The sequence below is a fragment of the Syngnathus floridae genome, chromosome 15, assembly GCF_059516105.1.
Source record: "Syngnathus floridae isolate MCC-2025c chromosome 15, RoL_Sflo_1.0, whole genome shotgun sequence".
NCBI lineage: Eukaryota > Metazoa > Chordata > Actinopteri > Syngnathiformes > Syngnathidae > Syngnathus > Syngnathus floridae.
This window is the reverse complement of record NC_142427.1, coordinates 9,720,525-9,736,393: the sequence shown is the minus strand read 5'-3', so window position 1 is coordinate 9,736,393 and position 15,869 is coordinate 9,720,525. Positions and strand designations below refer to the sequence as shown.

The 15,869-nt window shown below is 48.7% G+C and overlaps 4 protein-coding genes across 4 annotated transcripts in view; 2 read left to right on the top strand and 2 right to left on the bottom strand.

Moving 5' to 3' along the window:
- fat3b (FAT atypical cadherin 3b) overlaps nucleotides 1-1,897 on the bottom strand; it is a 53,231-nt gene extending 51,334 nt beyond the window's left edge. Inside the window, exon 1 of the mRNA XM_088398353.1 lies at nucleotides 1,683-1,897. The gene's annotated coding sequence lies outside the window, so the exon portion shown is untranslated. The remainder of the gene's footprint in view (nucleotides 1-1,682) is intronic.
- chordc1b (cysteine and histidine-rich domain (CHORD) containing 1b) lies at nucleotides 70-3,724 on the top strand. The gene is made up of 10 exons (XM_088398415.1): nucleotides 70-289; nucleotides 1,609-1,658; nucleotides 1,724-1,780; nucleotides 1,849-2,009; nucleotides 2,289-2,392; nucleotides 2,543-2,601; nucleotides 2,702-2,772; nucleotides 2,845-2,950; nucleotides 3,075-3,257; nucleotides 3,327-3,724. The coding sequence occupies exons 1-10, from the start codon at nucleotides 226-228 to the stop codon at nucleotides 3,498-3,500; spliced, it is 1,029 nt and encodes a 342-aa protein (XP_088254541.1). The 5' UTR covers nucleotides 70-225; the 3' UTR covers nucleotides 3,501-3,724.
- Nucleotides 2,679-8,443, bottom strand: LOC148386539 (tyrosinase-like). Its single transcript, XM_088398439.1, has 6 exons — nucleotides 5,822-8,443; nucleotides 5,472-5,688; nucleotides 5,261-5,408; nucleotides 4,890-5,071; nucleotides 4,490-4,745; nucleotides 2,679-2,803 (listed from the first exon to the last, which is right to left on the bottom strand). The coding sequence occupies exons 1-5, from the start codon at nucleotides 6,641-6,643 to the stop codon at nucleotides 4,504-4,506; spliced, it is 1,611 nt and encodes a 536-aa protein (XP_088254565.1). The 5' UTR covers nucleotides 6,644-8,443; the 3' UTR covers nucleotides 2,679-2,803; nucleotides 4,490-4,503.
- On the top strand, nucleotides 7,580-15,638 carry grm5a (glutamate receptor, metabotropic 5a). Its single transcript, XM_088398380.1, has 18 exons — nucleotides 7,580-7,726; nucleotides 8,439-8,700; nucleotides 8,759-8,892; nucleotides 8,980-9,244; nucleotides 9,329-9,443; nucleotides 9,545-9,794; nucleotides 11,096-11,331; nucleotides 11,406-11,527; nucleotides 11,612-11,736; nucleotides 11,794-11,962; nucleotides 12,052-12,178; nucleotides 12,245-12,362; nucleotides 12,515-12,701; nucleotides 12,836-12,994; nucleotides 13,054-13,179; nucleotides 13,249-13,431; nucleotides 13,491-13,660; nucleotides 13,917-15,638. Exons 2-18 carry the CDS (start codon nucleotides 8,473-8,475, stop codon nucleotides 14,476-14,478), a joined length of 3,276 nt encoding a protein of 1,091 aa, XP_088254506.1. The 5' UTR covers nucleotides 7,580-7,726; nucleotides 8,439-8,472; the 3' UTR covers nucleotides 14,479-15,638.
- Nucleotides 15,639-15,869: the final 231 nt, after the last annotated feature.

The window sequence follows — 15,869 nt, the reverse complement described above, 5'->3', positions numbered from 1 at the left end:
ATGTCTTTGAAAAGAAAATTTTCTTGACCGACTTTCGCCGGGAAATGCCGAGAAAAGCCGCTATTTGCCGAAACAAGCCGAACAAACCCGGAAGTGAGCAAGGGCAGCTCTGTGCGTGTGTGTAGCGGTGTGCGGCATTCGTTGCGTCTTCCTGTGTCGCGCTTTACATGTGCTTGCTGCTTTATTAGTGTCCGTTTCCACATTAAAATACATTTATTCGTCCCGATGTCTACTTTGTGCTACAACAAGGGCTGCGGGCAGCGGTTCGACCCTGACAACAACCCGGATGGTGAGTAGCTAACGTAGCTAGCGAGGATGACATATCATCTGGAAAATTCTACGAGCCGGCAGGCCAAAAGTGGAGATCGCTAATCGACACAACTCAATACAAACTCACATCAGAATTATTTTTCTTTAAATTACTTTTAAGAGTTATTGCAGCTGTTAGTCGTACTTAAGCCCGATTAAAAAATAAATAAACAAACGCTGTTAGCAACTTTGCCCGACCGTTGCACACAACTTGGGCGCACAGAAAAGAACATTTAATGAATGACACTTTAAATGTCATATATTGATTGCACCATTTACCAATGATCAGCCGGTGCCGTGAAAATAAATAAAATGCCCTCTTCTAAAATTCTTGTTTGCATAGTTTTCCTACTACAAATTAAGATCACCAAACAAATGTAAATAACAAACAAAAGTTAACCTAAGTAAACACAAATTGCATATTTTAGATTGTGATTTTAATTGGGGCGATACGATTCAGAGCTTCCTCAATCTCTGGGGGGAAAATGAAGAATGAAGATTATTTTGTGTTGATTTATTTGAGCTCATACAATGGGTAGCCTAAGTTTTGGGGTCCTCCTTGGTTGCTTTTTGTTTGTTTTCACTATTCCTCCAACCACTATTGCTGCGAAAACAATTCAAATTGTGGCTCTAATAAAGGTGATACAAACTAACCTAATCGCGGGCAACATTTAACTTTTTTGTTTCAAGAAAGAATTTAACAAACAAAAACAAGAATTACTTCTTTAAATGCAGCAGAAAAACTCATTTTAACAAACACTTTGAAGATAAGAGCAGTCAGTTTAGTCCCAAGACTTGGCATCTGTCTGAGTTTGTGATTTGTTTTGCATATTTGTGAATTGGTTGGCGGCCTATTGTTGTCACGACGCCTTTGTTTTAGTTAAAATTCAATCAAGTGTCTGTCTAGTTTTGTGTGATTAAACACGCACACGTCTCCCTGTCTTCATCTGCAGAAATTCTGTGCAGGACTCGTGTCTAATTTCCATTTTAATTGCTTGCCACTTTTCATCACAGCGCGCTACATTGCAGTGCCATTACCTTAAGGCTTGATGGAAGACTGTGCGGACTGCCGAAAGGAAATTGTTGCTTTATTAGGTCACCCAAGCAATTTGGTACTTCTTGTGACTTTTAAAGAAGTTATTTTTTTTGGGTCTCTGCAGGTGGTTGTATGTAGAACCTTGAATTACCACAATAAAGTTGCTATTTTACACAGTAGAAACGGTGTGTTCCTTTTAAGATAAAATGTTTTTTAACTTATTGACATCCAAATGGCTTTTTTTTTTTTTTTCTTGCCTATAGGCAGCTGCACGTACCACCCTGGCGTCCCAGTGTTCCACGACGCACTGAAGGTACAAGCCCTTGAAAAAATTTACCTTGTGACTCCGCCGTTAACGTTGGTCTCTCCCTTCCCCAGGGCTGGTCCTGCTGCAAGAGACGGACCACCGACTTCTCCGACTTCCTCAGCATCGCCGTAAGCTTGTGTTGCTGCTCGCGCCGTCGGTGCGTGTGCTTAACACCACTCTTCTCTGGTGCCGGCAGGGCTGTACGAAAGGTCCCCACAACAAAGAGAAGCCCCCCGAGCCGGTGAAGCCGGACGTGATCTCGTCGGGAGAAAAGAAAGACAGAGATGATCAGAAGACCAAATTTAGCGAGTACATCATCTCGGCGCCCAAACCCCAGGAGGCCATTTGCAGACCCAGGTTGTCCGACACCTTAACTTGGAATCGATATGTTCGCGTCTAGGATTGAAGAGGAACATAAAAAGAATAGAAAAGGAACGTGGTATTGATTGATTTAGCTACAATATTTTATGTATTCCTGCGCTTGTATATATCTTGAATATTAGTCTCATGAGGGAGTTTCAAGCTGAAATTACAAGCAGTCATACTACTGTAGTAGTTCTCTCGAATACAAAGTATTATCAAAAATGTTAGTTTTGCTTTTCCAAAGCTGACGAGATGTCACCGTGCGCGCGCCAGTGCCGACGAGCCTATGCTGAGGTTGCAGCACAAAGTGTCGACTTCTCTCAAGCAAGCTCTGGAGAAGCTCAAGCTGACTGACAACTCGCAGGTGCTCAAAGAAGGTGAGAGCGCCACTCGCTTCACCAAAGTCAACCGCGGATGGAAAGAACTCTGCTGGGAATTTGAACTCCATTTGTGTCGGGGAAGCTCAAAGTTGACGTTGATGCATGTCAAGTGTCAGTTGACAGAATTATTTCTCCACGTGTCCCCAGAGGAGAACAGTGACGAGGTCAAGATCGGAACAGCCTGCAAAAACGGAGGCTGTACTAAAGTAGGTGGAATGATTTGAATCGTCATATGTATCGAGTGCCAAGTGGGGTTTAAGAAAAACTGAAGTGAAACTCACTTTTTGTCCCGCCCTTCCAAAAAAGAGCTACGACGGCCCGGCCAGTGACTCGGACACGTGCTTCTTTCACCCCGGATTCCCCATCTTCCACGAAGGGTTGGTGGCACTCCACACGGAACATCCATTCCTGTAAAAAGAAGCAAGTACATGTTTTATTTCCACGTTCAGGATGAAGTACTGGAGCTGCTGCAAGAAGAAAACCTCCGACTTCAACAACTTCCTCTCCCAGGTGGGCTGCAACAAGGGCCAGCACCTGTGGAGGAAAAAGGATGAGGTAGGTACAACACTGGCATCATCTAGTGGTAGGCTGTGAAATCATCCCACGTGCCGGACTTTTTTTTTTGTCTGGGAATTAGTTAAGCTTCAACATAAAGGTACCACTGTCTATCTAATTGAAGGGCAAGAAGGTGGTGCCGTGTCGATTCGACTGGCACCAGACTGGCTCGCAGGTCATCATCTCCATCTACGCCAAGAACGCCGTGCCTGAGCTGACCTACGTGGATGCCAACAGCACCACATTGCACATTCGCGTGATCTTCGAGGGCGAGAAGGAGTTTGAGCAGAAGATAAGCCTGTGGGGGGTGAGTACACAGTTGGGGGGGGGGAGTCAATAAGTGCCACCAACATCACTGTTGACGGCGTCTTTTCAGGTGATCAACGTGAGCCAGAGCACCGTCAACATGATGGCGGCTAAGATCGAGGTGGCCATGAGGAAGTCGGAGGCCATGTCCTGGGCTCGCCTGGACTTGCCGCCGCCCGCCGCCCCACCTACCCCGGACCACGAGAAAAAAGCCGAGGACGACAGCGATAGCGATGATGAATGATAAGACGCGGCAAAACTTTGGAACATCCGCAGAACTATTCCACTATTTGTGAACTTTTGAAAAGGCACACAATGCAAGGCATGATGTCAATGCTGGATGAACACATTTCCGTTTGACTTTTATCCCACTTTTTTTTCCACCTCTCAATTTACCCAAGATGTCAGTACTGGAAAAAAATGGCTGATCATGTTTAAAGCTAAATAAAGTGTTAAAAGTGAAAATTATTTTCTAGACCGCGGAGAAGTATTTCCGTGTCCTTCAGGTGGCAGTAAAGACAAAGAAATGTAGTTATTAGCGATGGCGTACTGAAGATGCCTTAAAAGATACCACAGCAAATATAGGGGAAAAAAAACAAAACTTTACCCTAAAGATTACAACTGGCTATTTTGTATAAAAATGAGATTTATGTTTGACATTACGGCTTTTTTCACTCATGCAACTATTAAACAAAAATAGCATTATTTTATCAGTTATTTTTCCTCTGGAAAAAAGTAATCACTAAGTATTTTTTTGCCAAATCTTTGAAATACCATTACAGCCCTTGTAAAACGTATCTTAGAATTAAGACTTCCACCAAAACCTCCCTTTTATCGCAGCTGGAATATTTTAGTACTGTATTTCTGAAAGTTCAAAAAGGTCTAATGTCATAATGCTGGCTGACCACGTTTCCACTCATCAGCACTGATTCAAGAATATTTCAAGTGACAGAAAGTGTTAAAGGAACTGAAAAGTTATTTGCACCTGGAAGCATAGGCCTTTTACTCATGTAATTGTCTCTCTGTCCTCCTGGTGGCGATAAAGACAAGAAAAAGCAGGTTTCAATGACAAAGTGCTATAATACTTGTGGATTCTCAAGTACTGTATCATTAACACTGACTGGGTGTTAAGACCAAGTTGTGCTACAATATTGTTTGCAAATAAATTTAAATAAACATTTGAAGGAAAAAAAAAAAAAGTTTTTATTGATTGAGGAATGAGTGCATGTCTACCTAATGACTTGTCATCACATGGCCTCCGTGTAGCCACGTGTTTTCTCTTCATCTCTCTTGATAAGAGGCTGTCGTTCCGGAAAGGCTGAGACCGCAAATACACTTTTGCGGAACCAAGGTCGCGCCGGGACATGGCGCTTGATGTGGATGACAGCGACGCTCAGGACTGCGCCGCAGAGGCTGGCGAGCAGCAGCCATGGCCACATGGCATGGAAATCCTCCACGTAGGGACGCAAGGACTCTGATAGAAGTGCATCTGCAGAAGAGTTTTCATTAAAAAAAATGGGTTCGAAGTTCGATGGGTACACATCTATCAAACACATTTTTAACAACTGGGTAACAATAGCAACATAATCATGCCAACACAGATTTGCAGTCACAAGGTGAGGCAAAAACTTACTGCCACTCAGCAGGCGCGAGTACTCGTACCCCAGCTCTTTGCTGGTTATGAAGTATTCTCTATTGGTGTGCAGGGGCAGGAAGGGAACCATGTGGTATTCGCCGTTGTGTCCAATGGGGGCGTTAGAAGTTGGGTACTGGGTGGGGTCGGGCCCGTGCCTCCTGAGCCACTCTTCGTAAAGACTTAACACAGCAAATCAAAGTTACAGTCATGGAATAAAATAATTGTTTTTCCTTAAATATAAAGCTGAGTTTTTCCAGTGCTTTTAGGTTCCACAGAAGAAAATGTGAATTTGTGCACAGTGAACTGACAACAAAACTAGTGATGGCAAAGTTTTTGTCATCATTGGGGCGGGCGCTGGTGTGTGTCACCTGTCCACAAAGGAATGGTGCAGGAGGAAAACGGGGTCATTGGCTGAGCCCTGCACAGAGGACATGGATCCATTCATGAAGATATGCAGAGCTGCGTGCATGCCCATTTGAATGCTGCTCCCCAAGCCCGTCTGGGGGTCACCAAATCCTGGAAGATGGCAAACAGTCACACAGTAATATTTAAACAGAACTTTTTTTTTTTTTCGCCAACCTTCTATGGTGTTCCGAAAGCTCATGTTGGCGGTGCGGTCCATGGTGCCCGTGTCGTAATTGGCCAAACTGAGGGTGAAGGCGACCTCGGCGGAGGTGGGCAGACGCGGTACCCGCTTGCGATCGTGGTTGCCGGGGTTACGGCGCAGAGGGCCCTCCGCTCGGGCGTCGCACAAAACGCCACGGGCATTGTAGTCTTGCGCTTGGGAGCACAGTGACTGGAGATGGAAATAGACAATGTCAACACATTTAAACTATCCCAATTAAATACTTCTAAAAGGCTTCAACTATTTTTTAACAATACAAACTAAAAGAAAAGCAAGCGCCTTCATGGAGGTAATAGCAAATTACCCTCCAGGAAGAAAAAACTGAGCCAGGACTAAGCAGAGTTGGGTCCTGAGGGTCCTGCCCCCCCATAAACTGGTCCGTGCAGACGTCACATCTCTCTGCGTCCCTCCAGTCCCAGTAAGGGATGGTGAAGCTGTTGTCCCCGGTTATCTTCCTGATCTCACGCTCCCAGTGCAGCAGGTAGACACGGTGCCACGGCAAGAAGCCGGGCGCCCAGTGGGCAAAGTCCACGTCGGCCCAAACGTTTCCCGGCCCGCCGAGCAGCACGTCGTGGGACACGTAGTAGTGCATCCACACAAAGATGTCGTAGACTGACACGTTGGCGAAGGCGGGGTTGGAGCCGTTCTCCATCTCCCGGTAGGTTGCCGTGGCGACCACGTAGTCTCTGCTGGGTGTCTGCTTGGCCAGGTTCAGGTAGGACACCAGCTGGGTTCTCTCGGCTCGGGTCAAGTGGAACACGTTCCTCCTGAGGGACTCCCTTCTTTCGAGGCAGTTCTCCCCGAAGTAGCCGAACTTGCAGTCGGCACAGCTGAACCCCATGAAGTTGCCCAAGCACTGGCAGGTTCGGTTGTAGAACACCAGGGGCCACCTCTCCCGGTCGTCCACCCCTCTGAAAGGGTACTGAGCCCCGTCTGGGGTGTCCGCTACCACCACATCCTGGCAGAAACCCCGACCGGAGTGGGCCCCGCACGCTGAGCCGTCCCCATCCCAAGGTGGGCAGCACTCCTTGGCCAGCAGGGCCTGGCGGGTGGCGCACGGGCGTGGGAACTGCTGGAGCCCCGGCACCCAAAAGAGCGTGAACACCACGGCAGCCACACGCCACATTGCAAAAGGCCTGAAATGCGCTCCGTCACGCTTTCAGGCGTTAAATGTCCTTCCTAGAGAGACCCCTCCTTCCTCACTGAGCCCAGTCACATGCCGCTTGACCTCAAGATGAGGCTTTCACTGATGCCTTTAGGGCACTCATAATCACTCGGACAGAAATTATTCAGGATGAAGTTGCTCGGTTAGAAAATCATCAATGCTGCAAAAAAAAAAAAAAAAAACCCGTGGGCCAGTTTGGAACACAAACTTTGGAACACATTCAATCGCGAGTCAAGTAAATTCTTTATGAACCCATTCAAACAAAGTGAAAAATTAAGTGTGACTCAAGTTGAGCAGAAAAGCCTAACCCATGACCACTCCGCTAAAGCAACAAGACCACATCCCGAAGGCCTGTTCTTATGGCCACGAGACTCGGTCGAAAAACAATCGATCAGAAAACAAAACATACATTTCTCGGGATTACTGAATTTTCCTGAAAGATGGTTCAATGCTACAAGTCACATGAGCACCAAAGGCATCTGCCACCTTCAACATAATGCGCCATACACCAGCATCCCCGCCTGAAGCTGAAAAACGCTACACAAGCAAAGTATTCTTAGGAAGAACAACTGATTTCTAGAACACTCTTTACTCAGAGGTAATTCAAGTCCAAAAGGTAGCCTAAGTCCATTCTGTTCAGTTGATGATGCCAACTACTGGCACAAAAAGGTACTACAGTACGTCTCAACTTTACTCGCAAAGCCACATTGTAATTAAATACGGATGGACGAGGTGTCAACTAGTTTACTTTGAAAGGATGTGCGCCTATTGACTCACGCGAGCTAACCGTTTTATCCCCGGTGATGTTGTGAGCTGATGAAGAGAAGACGTCCGTGGGTGGGAGGGGACGGGGGCGATGAAGACAGAGACACTTGGAGGGAGGGAGGGCGCGTGCAGGCGGGCATTCGCTGGTGCTGCCGGTGGTTGTGATGTTCCTACTAAACCTGCTCCCATCAGGAGAGGCGATGCTTTGTCGTTAAGATTTGCTATTTCCGAGCGATGGAGACGCTCACGTGGACTTCTCGGACGCTGGAAGGACTGCAGGTAGGTTAGAGGAAAGTTTGAGGGTGGCTGGCTAATTTCGGATTGGAGAGCATCCCTGATCAATGCAATGTTTTTCTTGATACATTTGGAGAATGTATAGTCAGATATTCCAGAATGAGGCTCAAAAAATACGCTTTTTATGCTTCATTTGCATTTTGATGTAATCAGCACCTGATGTAAGCGGCACCTGCACTATTAAAATAACAAAGACCAAAACGTTGAATATTCGACTCGTATCCATAAAATCATGAGGAACCCCACTGAGACTTGTTGGACTTGTGCCAGTGGGCTCCTCTTCAAACGTGCAGTATTGTTCCTTTCAAGTGATTCATTTGCAGGACTACAGAAGTTGCTGAGTGACAAAAATAAATGGACTTAAAAGCTGGTAAAGCAAGTAGCATACAAAGTTGGTCGTAGTTCTATTTTTTTTTTTAAGAGAGTGGTCGTATTGCAAGTATGAAATATGTCGTTTTACATTACACCTATAAATTAGACTTGCATGGAAATCACAACAAGCAAACAAAGGAGATTCAAACCTACACTCCTCCGTCTTGGTAATGAAAAGCGAGCATTGTGTGTATGTGCCACGCGCAAGCCCGCCCCCTTCCTTTTTTTTTGTTTCAGCACAATGGACAGCGGTATGTTTGTGTTTACATTCAACTGCAAATTAAAATTCTGCTTTCTTCCTCCTCAATTTCTAAATAATAACTAGTGAGGTGTAGTATGTGGACCTCACCTCTGAGAAGATGGCGGCAGGCATGAGGACGAACGCCAGGATGGTGTGGAGACTGGGGGTGTACGTCCGGCTGCTGGCGGCAAGCGTACTGCTGGGTGCCGAGCTGAGCCGACCGGGTTTGAGAGATCGGGTCGGGGTCGCCGCACAGAGCAACGAAAGACGGGTTCTGGCTCGCATTCCGGGCGACATCATCATCGGAGCCTTGTTCTCCGTCCATCACCAGCCGCCTGCAGACAAGGTGGGTACGGATGTCAGCGTTAAGTGCGACGTGACCTTTGAATGGTGACCGGTCTCAGGTGCATGAGAGGAAGTGCGGGGCGGTGCGCGAGCAGTATGGGATCCAGAGGGTGGAGGCCATGATGCACACACTGGATCGGATCAACGCCGATCCCAACATTCTTCCCAATATAACTCTAGGCTGTGAAATCAGGTAAAGCTTTAACATTTACAAGCTATAGCAGGAATGAGAGTGGCGCTAGGATAGACCCCAGAGGCACGCCTCGGTATGTCCCCGCAGGGACTCGTGCTGGCACTCGGCCGTGGCCCTGGAGCAGAGCATCGAGTTCATCCGGGACACGCTGGTGTCCAGCGAGGAGGAGGAGAGCCAGGCCAGGTGCGCCACACCTGGTGGCATTGCACCGGTGCCGCAAAGCAAGAAGCCCATTGTGGGCCTCATCGGGCCGGGGTCCAGCTCGGTGGCCATCCAGGTGCAGAATCTCCTGCAGCTCTTCAACATCCCGCAGATCGCCTACTCAGCTACCAGCATGACTCTCAGTGATAAGGTTAGGGAAACTTTAAGCACTAAAAAATCATGACATCACTTTTTCGAGGAAAAGGAGCCTCCATCTTGAGTGTCCGTCCACCAGAGCCTCTTTAAGTACTTCATGAGGGTGGTGCCCTCAGACATGCAGCAGGCCAGAGCCATGGTGGACATTGTCAAGAGGTACAACTGGAGCTATGTGTCTGCCATACACACTGAGGGTAAGATTTCAAAAAAAAAAATCTGGATTGTGACTGAAAGTTCTCAGTTTCCATGAGTAGCAATGGCCAATAGCCCCGCCCTCCCACTTCACTCCACGCAGGTAACTACGGCGAGAGTGGCATGGAGGCGTTCAAGGACATGGCGGCCAAGGAGGGCCTCTGCATCGCGCACTCAGACAAGATCTACAGCAACGCCGGCGAGCGCGCCTTCGACCGGCTGCTGCACAAGCTGCGGGCGCACCTGCCCAAAGCCCGCGTGGTGGCCTGCTTCTGCGAGGGCATGACGGTGCGAGGCATCCTGGCCGCCATGCGCCGCCAGCGCCTGGTGGGCGACTTCTTGCTGGTGGGGAGGTGAGACAAGACGGCAAAGGGAGCTCATTCTCATCTTACACATCCCATCATCCATCCTTCACCATCGCCATGGAAACCAGAGGTACCACTCTGTTCTTTATGCTTGCTCTGTTGTGCTTTGCTAAATGTGTTCAAGAGTTGGAGGGAAGAAGAGCATGCGGAGGAGTGGAAGGGAGGGCTGATGATGGGGGGGGGGTAGCTGCCGGTGGGCGGAGGAATAAACGGCAAGTGAGGGGGTTGACGGAGCCGCAGGATTGGCCGCGTCTCCCAAGAAGGTGTTTTATTTTAAGGTTGCCGGGCGTTCTATAAATGCTTCTGCTCATTAGGAGACGCACATGTGGGCTGCGGCGGGAGGGGACGAAACATGTAAAGTAACCTTGAACTACATAGCCCCCCCCCCAAAAAAAAAAAAATCTGTTCACGGATGTGCTGTGCAGCTTTTTATAAATCATACAGCGATGTCTATGCTGTTGCTAGCGTGTTTCTAAGACAGAACGACTTCATCATCATCATCATTGCGGACGCCATCAACTAGCCAAGCGATGTTTTAACACATACTTAGGAATACTTTTTAGAAGTCTTGGCATCTCGTTTAACAGCTCTCGTGTCTAGCCGCGATATCGGAGGTGTACCTAACGAAGCGGCCGGTGAGCGCCGACTGAAAAGCACCATGACCTGACACATTAAGCGAAGACCATAGTGGGACCGGCGCCAAATAAGCTCAGGTCTATTCTCATCGCTCCCACCGGACGCCGCTTGATTGCACCTCCGCACGCGCTCGGCCGTTTCAAGAAATAAAAAGCAGCAAAAGTTTACGACGGCGTCGCGGAGTTACGTAAGCTTGGCGTGGGCGTCCATTTGGTAACACTTCCTCAGAGAGGCTACGGCGCTCATGGTGAAAAGCACACGGGGCTCTGACTCCGATAGATTGAATCACTCCTGAAGCAAAACCCACGCACCCCAGCGCTCAGGGCAGCAAGCACACCACTGCCTGTTCCTACACCACCCACACGGGCGCGCACACACACACATACACACACACTTATCGTCAACACGGGTCAACTTGAAAGCAGATCTTTTTTCGCCGAGTAGCTACTTTTACCGCAGCGGAGCAAACATCATCCCGTGTTCAAATGGACCAAAATTGGAAACCACTCGTTCCAACTGATGAGCACACTCGATGGAAATTGCCCATGTCATAGATTCAAACGTTCATTTGGCTTGATTCTGGAAACCCGAATAACTTTGAAAGCAAAATTTCAAACGCAACCCAATGTGTCCTTTTTCTTCTCCCTGCTTAGCGACGGCTGGGCGGACCGCTACGACGTGACGGACGGCTTGGAGCGCGAGGCGGCGGGCGGCATCACCATCAAGCTCAAGTCGGCCTACGTGACGTGGTTCGACGACTACTACCTGAAGCTCAAGCCCGACACCAACCTGAGGAACCCTTGGTTCCCCGAATTCTGGCAGCACCGCTTCCAGTGCAAGCTGAGGGGAGTCCCGCAAGAGAGCACCGCTTACAACCGCACGTGCAGCTGTGAGAGAAGTTCCTGCCAGTGCCAGAAGGTGGCAGTAGAATAGAACTGTTATTAAAACATCCCTTCCGTGCAGGGAGAGAGTCCTTGCGCCACCAATACGCCCAAGACACCAAGATGGGCTTCGTCATTAACGCCATCTACTCCTTGGCGTACGGTCTGCATGCCATGCAGCAGGACCTCTGCCCGGGATATAAGGTACGAACGAACGAGTCGAAACGGACCGGTCCGTTTGCGTGACATCACACCAAGAGGCGCAGCGGTCAATTTGGCTTCGTCCAGGGTCTGTGCGAGGCCATGCGGCCCATCGACGGGCGCCAGCTTCTAAACTTCCTGATGCAAACCAACTTCACGGGCGTGTCGGGAGAAGTCATCCACTTTGACCAGAACGGAGACTCACCTGGCAGGTAAGACGAGGAAGTCGCTCGGCGCCGGACGGTCGAATGACAGCGCATCTGCTCCAGGTACGAGATCATGAACTTCAAGCAAATGGCCCAGGAGGAGTACGCCTACGTGCACGTGGGCAGCTGGGACCAGGGCGGCCTGCGCATGAACGACGAGGAGATCTGGAGCAACGACAGCGACGTCATACTCTCCGTCTGCTCCGAACCCTGCCAGAAAGCACAGATCAAGGTGTTAGGAAACAAAATGAAATGACATGATTCAAACAAGTCAATGGATTTTGATTCTTCAAATAAATTTGTTTGATTTGATGTGGACAGGTAATCCGCAAAGGCGAGGTGAGCTGCTGCTGGACGTGCACGCCCTGCAAGGACAACGAGTTTGTGTTTGACGAGTACACGTGTCGCGCCTGTCTGCTGGGCTCGTGGCCCACCGACGACCTGCGCGGTAAAGAAACAAAAATACAAAAAAACAGATGACGGAAATTTGAATGCTTTTTTTTTCCTCGCATAGGTTGCGAGCCCATCCCGGTGCAGTACATTCGCTGGGGCGACCCAGAGCCCATCGCCGCCGTCGTGTTCGCTTGCCTGGGCCTACTGGCTACGCTCTTTGTCACAGCTGTCTTCGTCAAGTACGTCCAACGGCGCAACGATTCATCGAAATCGAATCGAGATTGCAATGTTGTAGATTGCATGAAGTTGCAACATTGAGGGGATTTTATTTTTGGAGCCAACTCTTATCAGGCAGTCACGTGAGCCTCGCTGTCATTTGATTGGCCGACAGGTTCTGGGACACACCCGTGGTGAAGTCGTCCAGTCGGGAGCTGTGCTACATCATCCTGGCGGGCATTTGTCTGGGCTACGCGTGCACCTTCAGCCTGATCGCCAAGCCGCACTTGGTTTACTGCTACCTGCAGAGGCTCGGCATCGGCCTGTCGCCCGCCATGAGCTACTCCGCCCTGGTCACGAAGGTGCCAAGCGTCACTTCCTGCTTCTGAAGCTTAACAAAAGCCGATGCTGGTGGAAGGGCGATTGATAATCAATTTGTATTTCTACACTTGCGCTCACCAACTCAATAAGCCACTTGATCTATTCTGGAACGCAGACCAACCGCATCGCTCGAATCCTAGCAGGCAGCAAGAAGAAGATCTGCACCAAGAAGCCTCGCTTCATGTCCGCCTGCGCTCAGCTGCTCATCGCCTTCCTGCTCATCCTGCTGCAGCTGGCCATCATCGTGGCGCTGCTCGTCATCGAGCCGCCAGAGGTGGGCACCCCGAAAGTCGCCCATCGCTCAAACCGGCTGACATGTGACGTGCTCTTTAGGTGGTCCACGACTACCCGAGCATACGTGAGGTGCACTTAATCTGCAACCTGACCACTCTTGGAGTGGTGGCGCCGTTGGGCTACAATGGCCTGCTCATCCTCAGCTGCACCTTCTACGCCTTCAAGGTACCGACGCACACGCGGTACGTGTCGTCCGGAACAATCCGCTGAGCTTTGCTTCTTTTCTCGGCGCAGACTCGCAACGTTCCGGCCAACTTCAACGAGGCCAAGTACATCGCCTTTACCATGTACACCACCTGCATCATCTGGCTGGCCTTTGTGCCCATCTACTTTGGCTCCAACTACAAGATCATCACCATGTGCTTCAGCGTTAGCCTCAGCGCCACCGTGGCGCTCTGCTGCATGTTTGTGCCGAAGGTAAACGCCGCCGCCGCTGCACCGCCCTTAACGATCGCCTCACTATGCCGTACCATCAGGTGTACATCATGCTGGCCAAACCGGAGAAGAACGTGCGCAGCGCCTTCACCACCTCTACGGTGGTGCGCATGCACGTGGGCAACGCCAAGAAAGCCACCAAGGAGGGCAAGTCGTCCAGCAGCATGGCCAACCTATTCAGGCGCCGCTCGTCCTCGCATGACAACGCCAGGTGAGGGCTAACCCTTGTCAAAGCAGTATTTCCAGGAACTAGCCACGTCCTGCTACACCAGGCAGAAACGAAGAAGCGGGGGGGGGGACACTGAACAAAGGTGACCTCATTTTGGTCGATCCTTTGGGAAATTGTCTCTTCTTTCGAAGAAAGAATGAGCATTAATGAAGGGGAGTGTACAATTACATGGACGGAGAAAAAAGTGTGGGGGGGGCAGTAAGTAGAACATTGAAGGTTGCAATCGTTTTGTTCCCAGCTCCAACGGGAAGTCGGATGCCTGGAAGCAGAACGAGCGCGGCTACAGGCCCAACCTTTGGAAGCGGATGACCTTTCACGTCAAGAAGAAGGACACCCCGGACATCAACCAGACGGCTATCATCAAGCCTTTCTCCACGAGCGGCGGCGGAGAGGCGGCGGCTACTTTCGAGTCTCAGTGGTTCCAAGACGGAAACGACACCAGACCGACGCAAGCCGAACTCCCTGGCGGCGACATCAGTGTGGTCGGCGTGGGCGAGCTTGGCATGATGTGCGGCCCGCTAGGGGGCGCTACCGTCATGGAGCAAATCAACTGCGTGGTCAACAGTTTCAACCAGCTGGACGTCGCCGCCCTGTCGGCCGCCGGCCCCGCCGTGAAGCCGGCGCGCCACGTCAGAGACTCGGAGGAGCCAGCCGCACTCACGCCGCCGTCGCCGTTCCGGGATGCCTCGCTCAGCTCCGAGGCCAACGACGACGCTTGCTCCTCGCCGTCTGGCGCCTCCGAGGCGGAATACGGGCAGCTGCTGCTGCGACACTACAGCCAGAGTGCTTCCTCTCTGTAAACGACCAAACTTGTGGTGCCTTGAAAAGTGTCATTTAGAAGATGGTGGTGCTTTCAGGACTTGCCCACATCATTTTTCAAATCCATCGACAAATACATGCGTTTCCTTGAGCCTAGTATCTTAAAATTTTAGATGACAACACGCTAATCTTAGTGCTACTTTGAACCTTCACATTCCAAAGAGAAATTTGAAAATAGGTCGCAAGAACTATTTACCTTTAATGTGTACATTATTCATGTTCATATTTGCTTACCGTTCATTTAGGGTGACTTTTTCCAGGGACCAGAAAGTGTTTACAGCAGAATTTCTTAAGGTCGTTCAGATCGTTTTGAATACAACGGAGCGAAGCACTGTAAAACATGAAAACAAAAACAGTCTTGGTTAAGTGATGTCCACGTTAAGCTCTTTTTTTTTTTATGCTACATGACTGCGATTTGCATTTTTGTGTGCACGTTTTTTTTTTTTTCTTTTATGGACGAGAAGTTTTTATTTTTACGAGCTCAGAAGCAAACATTTGCTCAGCTCGAGGAAAATTTGAATGTCATTCTGGTTTAAAATGGACCAAAAAGCACCTCAGGACTGATCGTGTAGCAGAGTGCTGGAATCTTGTTATTAATGACAAGTTGGTTTTGTAAGATGAGCTGACATTTTGAACTTTCACATTTTTGGGAGTCAAATAATTCTCTCGTTTTAGTTGTCTTTTTTTAAAACTATAGAATAGTTACTTAATTGTAGTTATTTCTAAAAGTGACTACGCAAGAGTGCGTATGGTCTTCTACTCACCAAAGTTGGACTAAAACACTTTAAATAATATTTTCCTTTGACCCCAAGACAGGAGATTGGTTGGATTGAATTTTATGACTAATATTTAGTGATTTAGTTTTCTTTTCTTAATCTTTAGGTGATTGTCATTTTTCTTATGAAATGATTTTTAGGATTTACAGTATGTGTGTGTGTTGCTGCATGTTTACTGTACAAACACACACACAAGCGTTGGTGCAATTTTTTGAGTAGTGTTGCCATGTTAGCATGTCGCTTTATATTCGTCTTTATGCACCGATGAGTTAGTTCTACTCCAAAGCAATTTGCTTTGAATGTTTATTAAATTCAGTTTAGTTTACACTGAGTGATTGTGTAAATAAAGTTTTAGTCAATTTGAATTCAAGTGTATTTAATTAATTACCGCATTTTGTTTTCCAGTCAAATGTGACAGCAAGGAAAAAACAAATGCGTCAACAAAAAGTTTCTCACCCATGGATTCAAACAAGGCTTTAGGGTCTCTAATTTTGGTTTTAAACCGGAGCTGGGTGCTTCCGAGCATATTTATTATGCAGATTTTCCGCTGTAATAACCTCAATTAGCATGTCAACAGGAAGCAGAAGAGCATACAC

What these genes read in the sequence shown, in the direction of transcription:
- chordc1b (XM_088398415.1), top strand. Translation starts at nt 226, where the DNA reads ATGTCTACTTTGTGCTACAACAAGGGCTGCGGGCAGCGGTTCGACCCT. An exon ending in GAGGCCATTTGCAGACCCAG is followed by an intron (nt 2,010 to 2,288) that starts GTTGTCCGACAC and finishes TGCGCGCGCCAG; the next exon opens with TGCCGACGAGCCTATGCTGA. An exon ending in TGTGGAGGAAAAAGGATGAG is followed by an intron (nt 2,951 to 3,074) that starts GTAGGTACAACA and finishes ATCTAATTGAAG; the next exon opens with GGCAAGAAGGTGGTGCCGTG.
- LOC148386539 (XM_088398439.1), bottom strand. Translation starts at nt 6,643, where the DNA reads ATGTGGCGTGTGGCTGCCGTGGTGTTCACGCTCTTTTGGGTGCCGGGG. An exon ending in CTTTCGGAACACCATAGAAG is followed by an intron (nt 5,409 to 5,471) that starts GTTGGCGAAAAA and finishes GCCATCTTCCAG; the next exon opens with GATTTGGTGACCCCCAGACG. An exon ending in CACCATTCCTTTGTGGACAG is followed by an intron (nt 5,072 to 5,260) that starts GTGACACACACC and finishes TGCTGTGTTAAG; the next exon opens with TCTTTACGAAGAGTGGCTCA.
- grm5a (XM_088398380.1), top strand. Translation starts at nt 8,473, where the DNA reads ATGGCGGCAGGCATGAGGACGAACGCCAGGATGGTGTGGAGACTGGGG. An exon ending in TTACAACCGCACGTGCAGCT is followed by an intron (nt 11,332 to 11,405) that starts GTGAGAGAAGTT and finishes CCTTCCGTGCAG; the next exon opens with GGAGAGAGTCCTTGCGCCAC. An exon ending in ACCTCTGCCCGGGATATAAG is followed by an intron (nt 11,528 to 11,611) that starts GTACGAACGAAC and finishes GGCTTCGTCCAG; the next exon opens with GGTCTGTGCGAGGCCATGCG.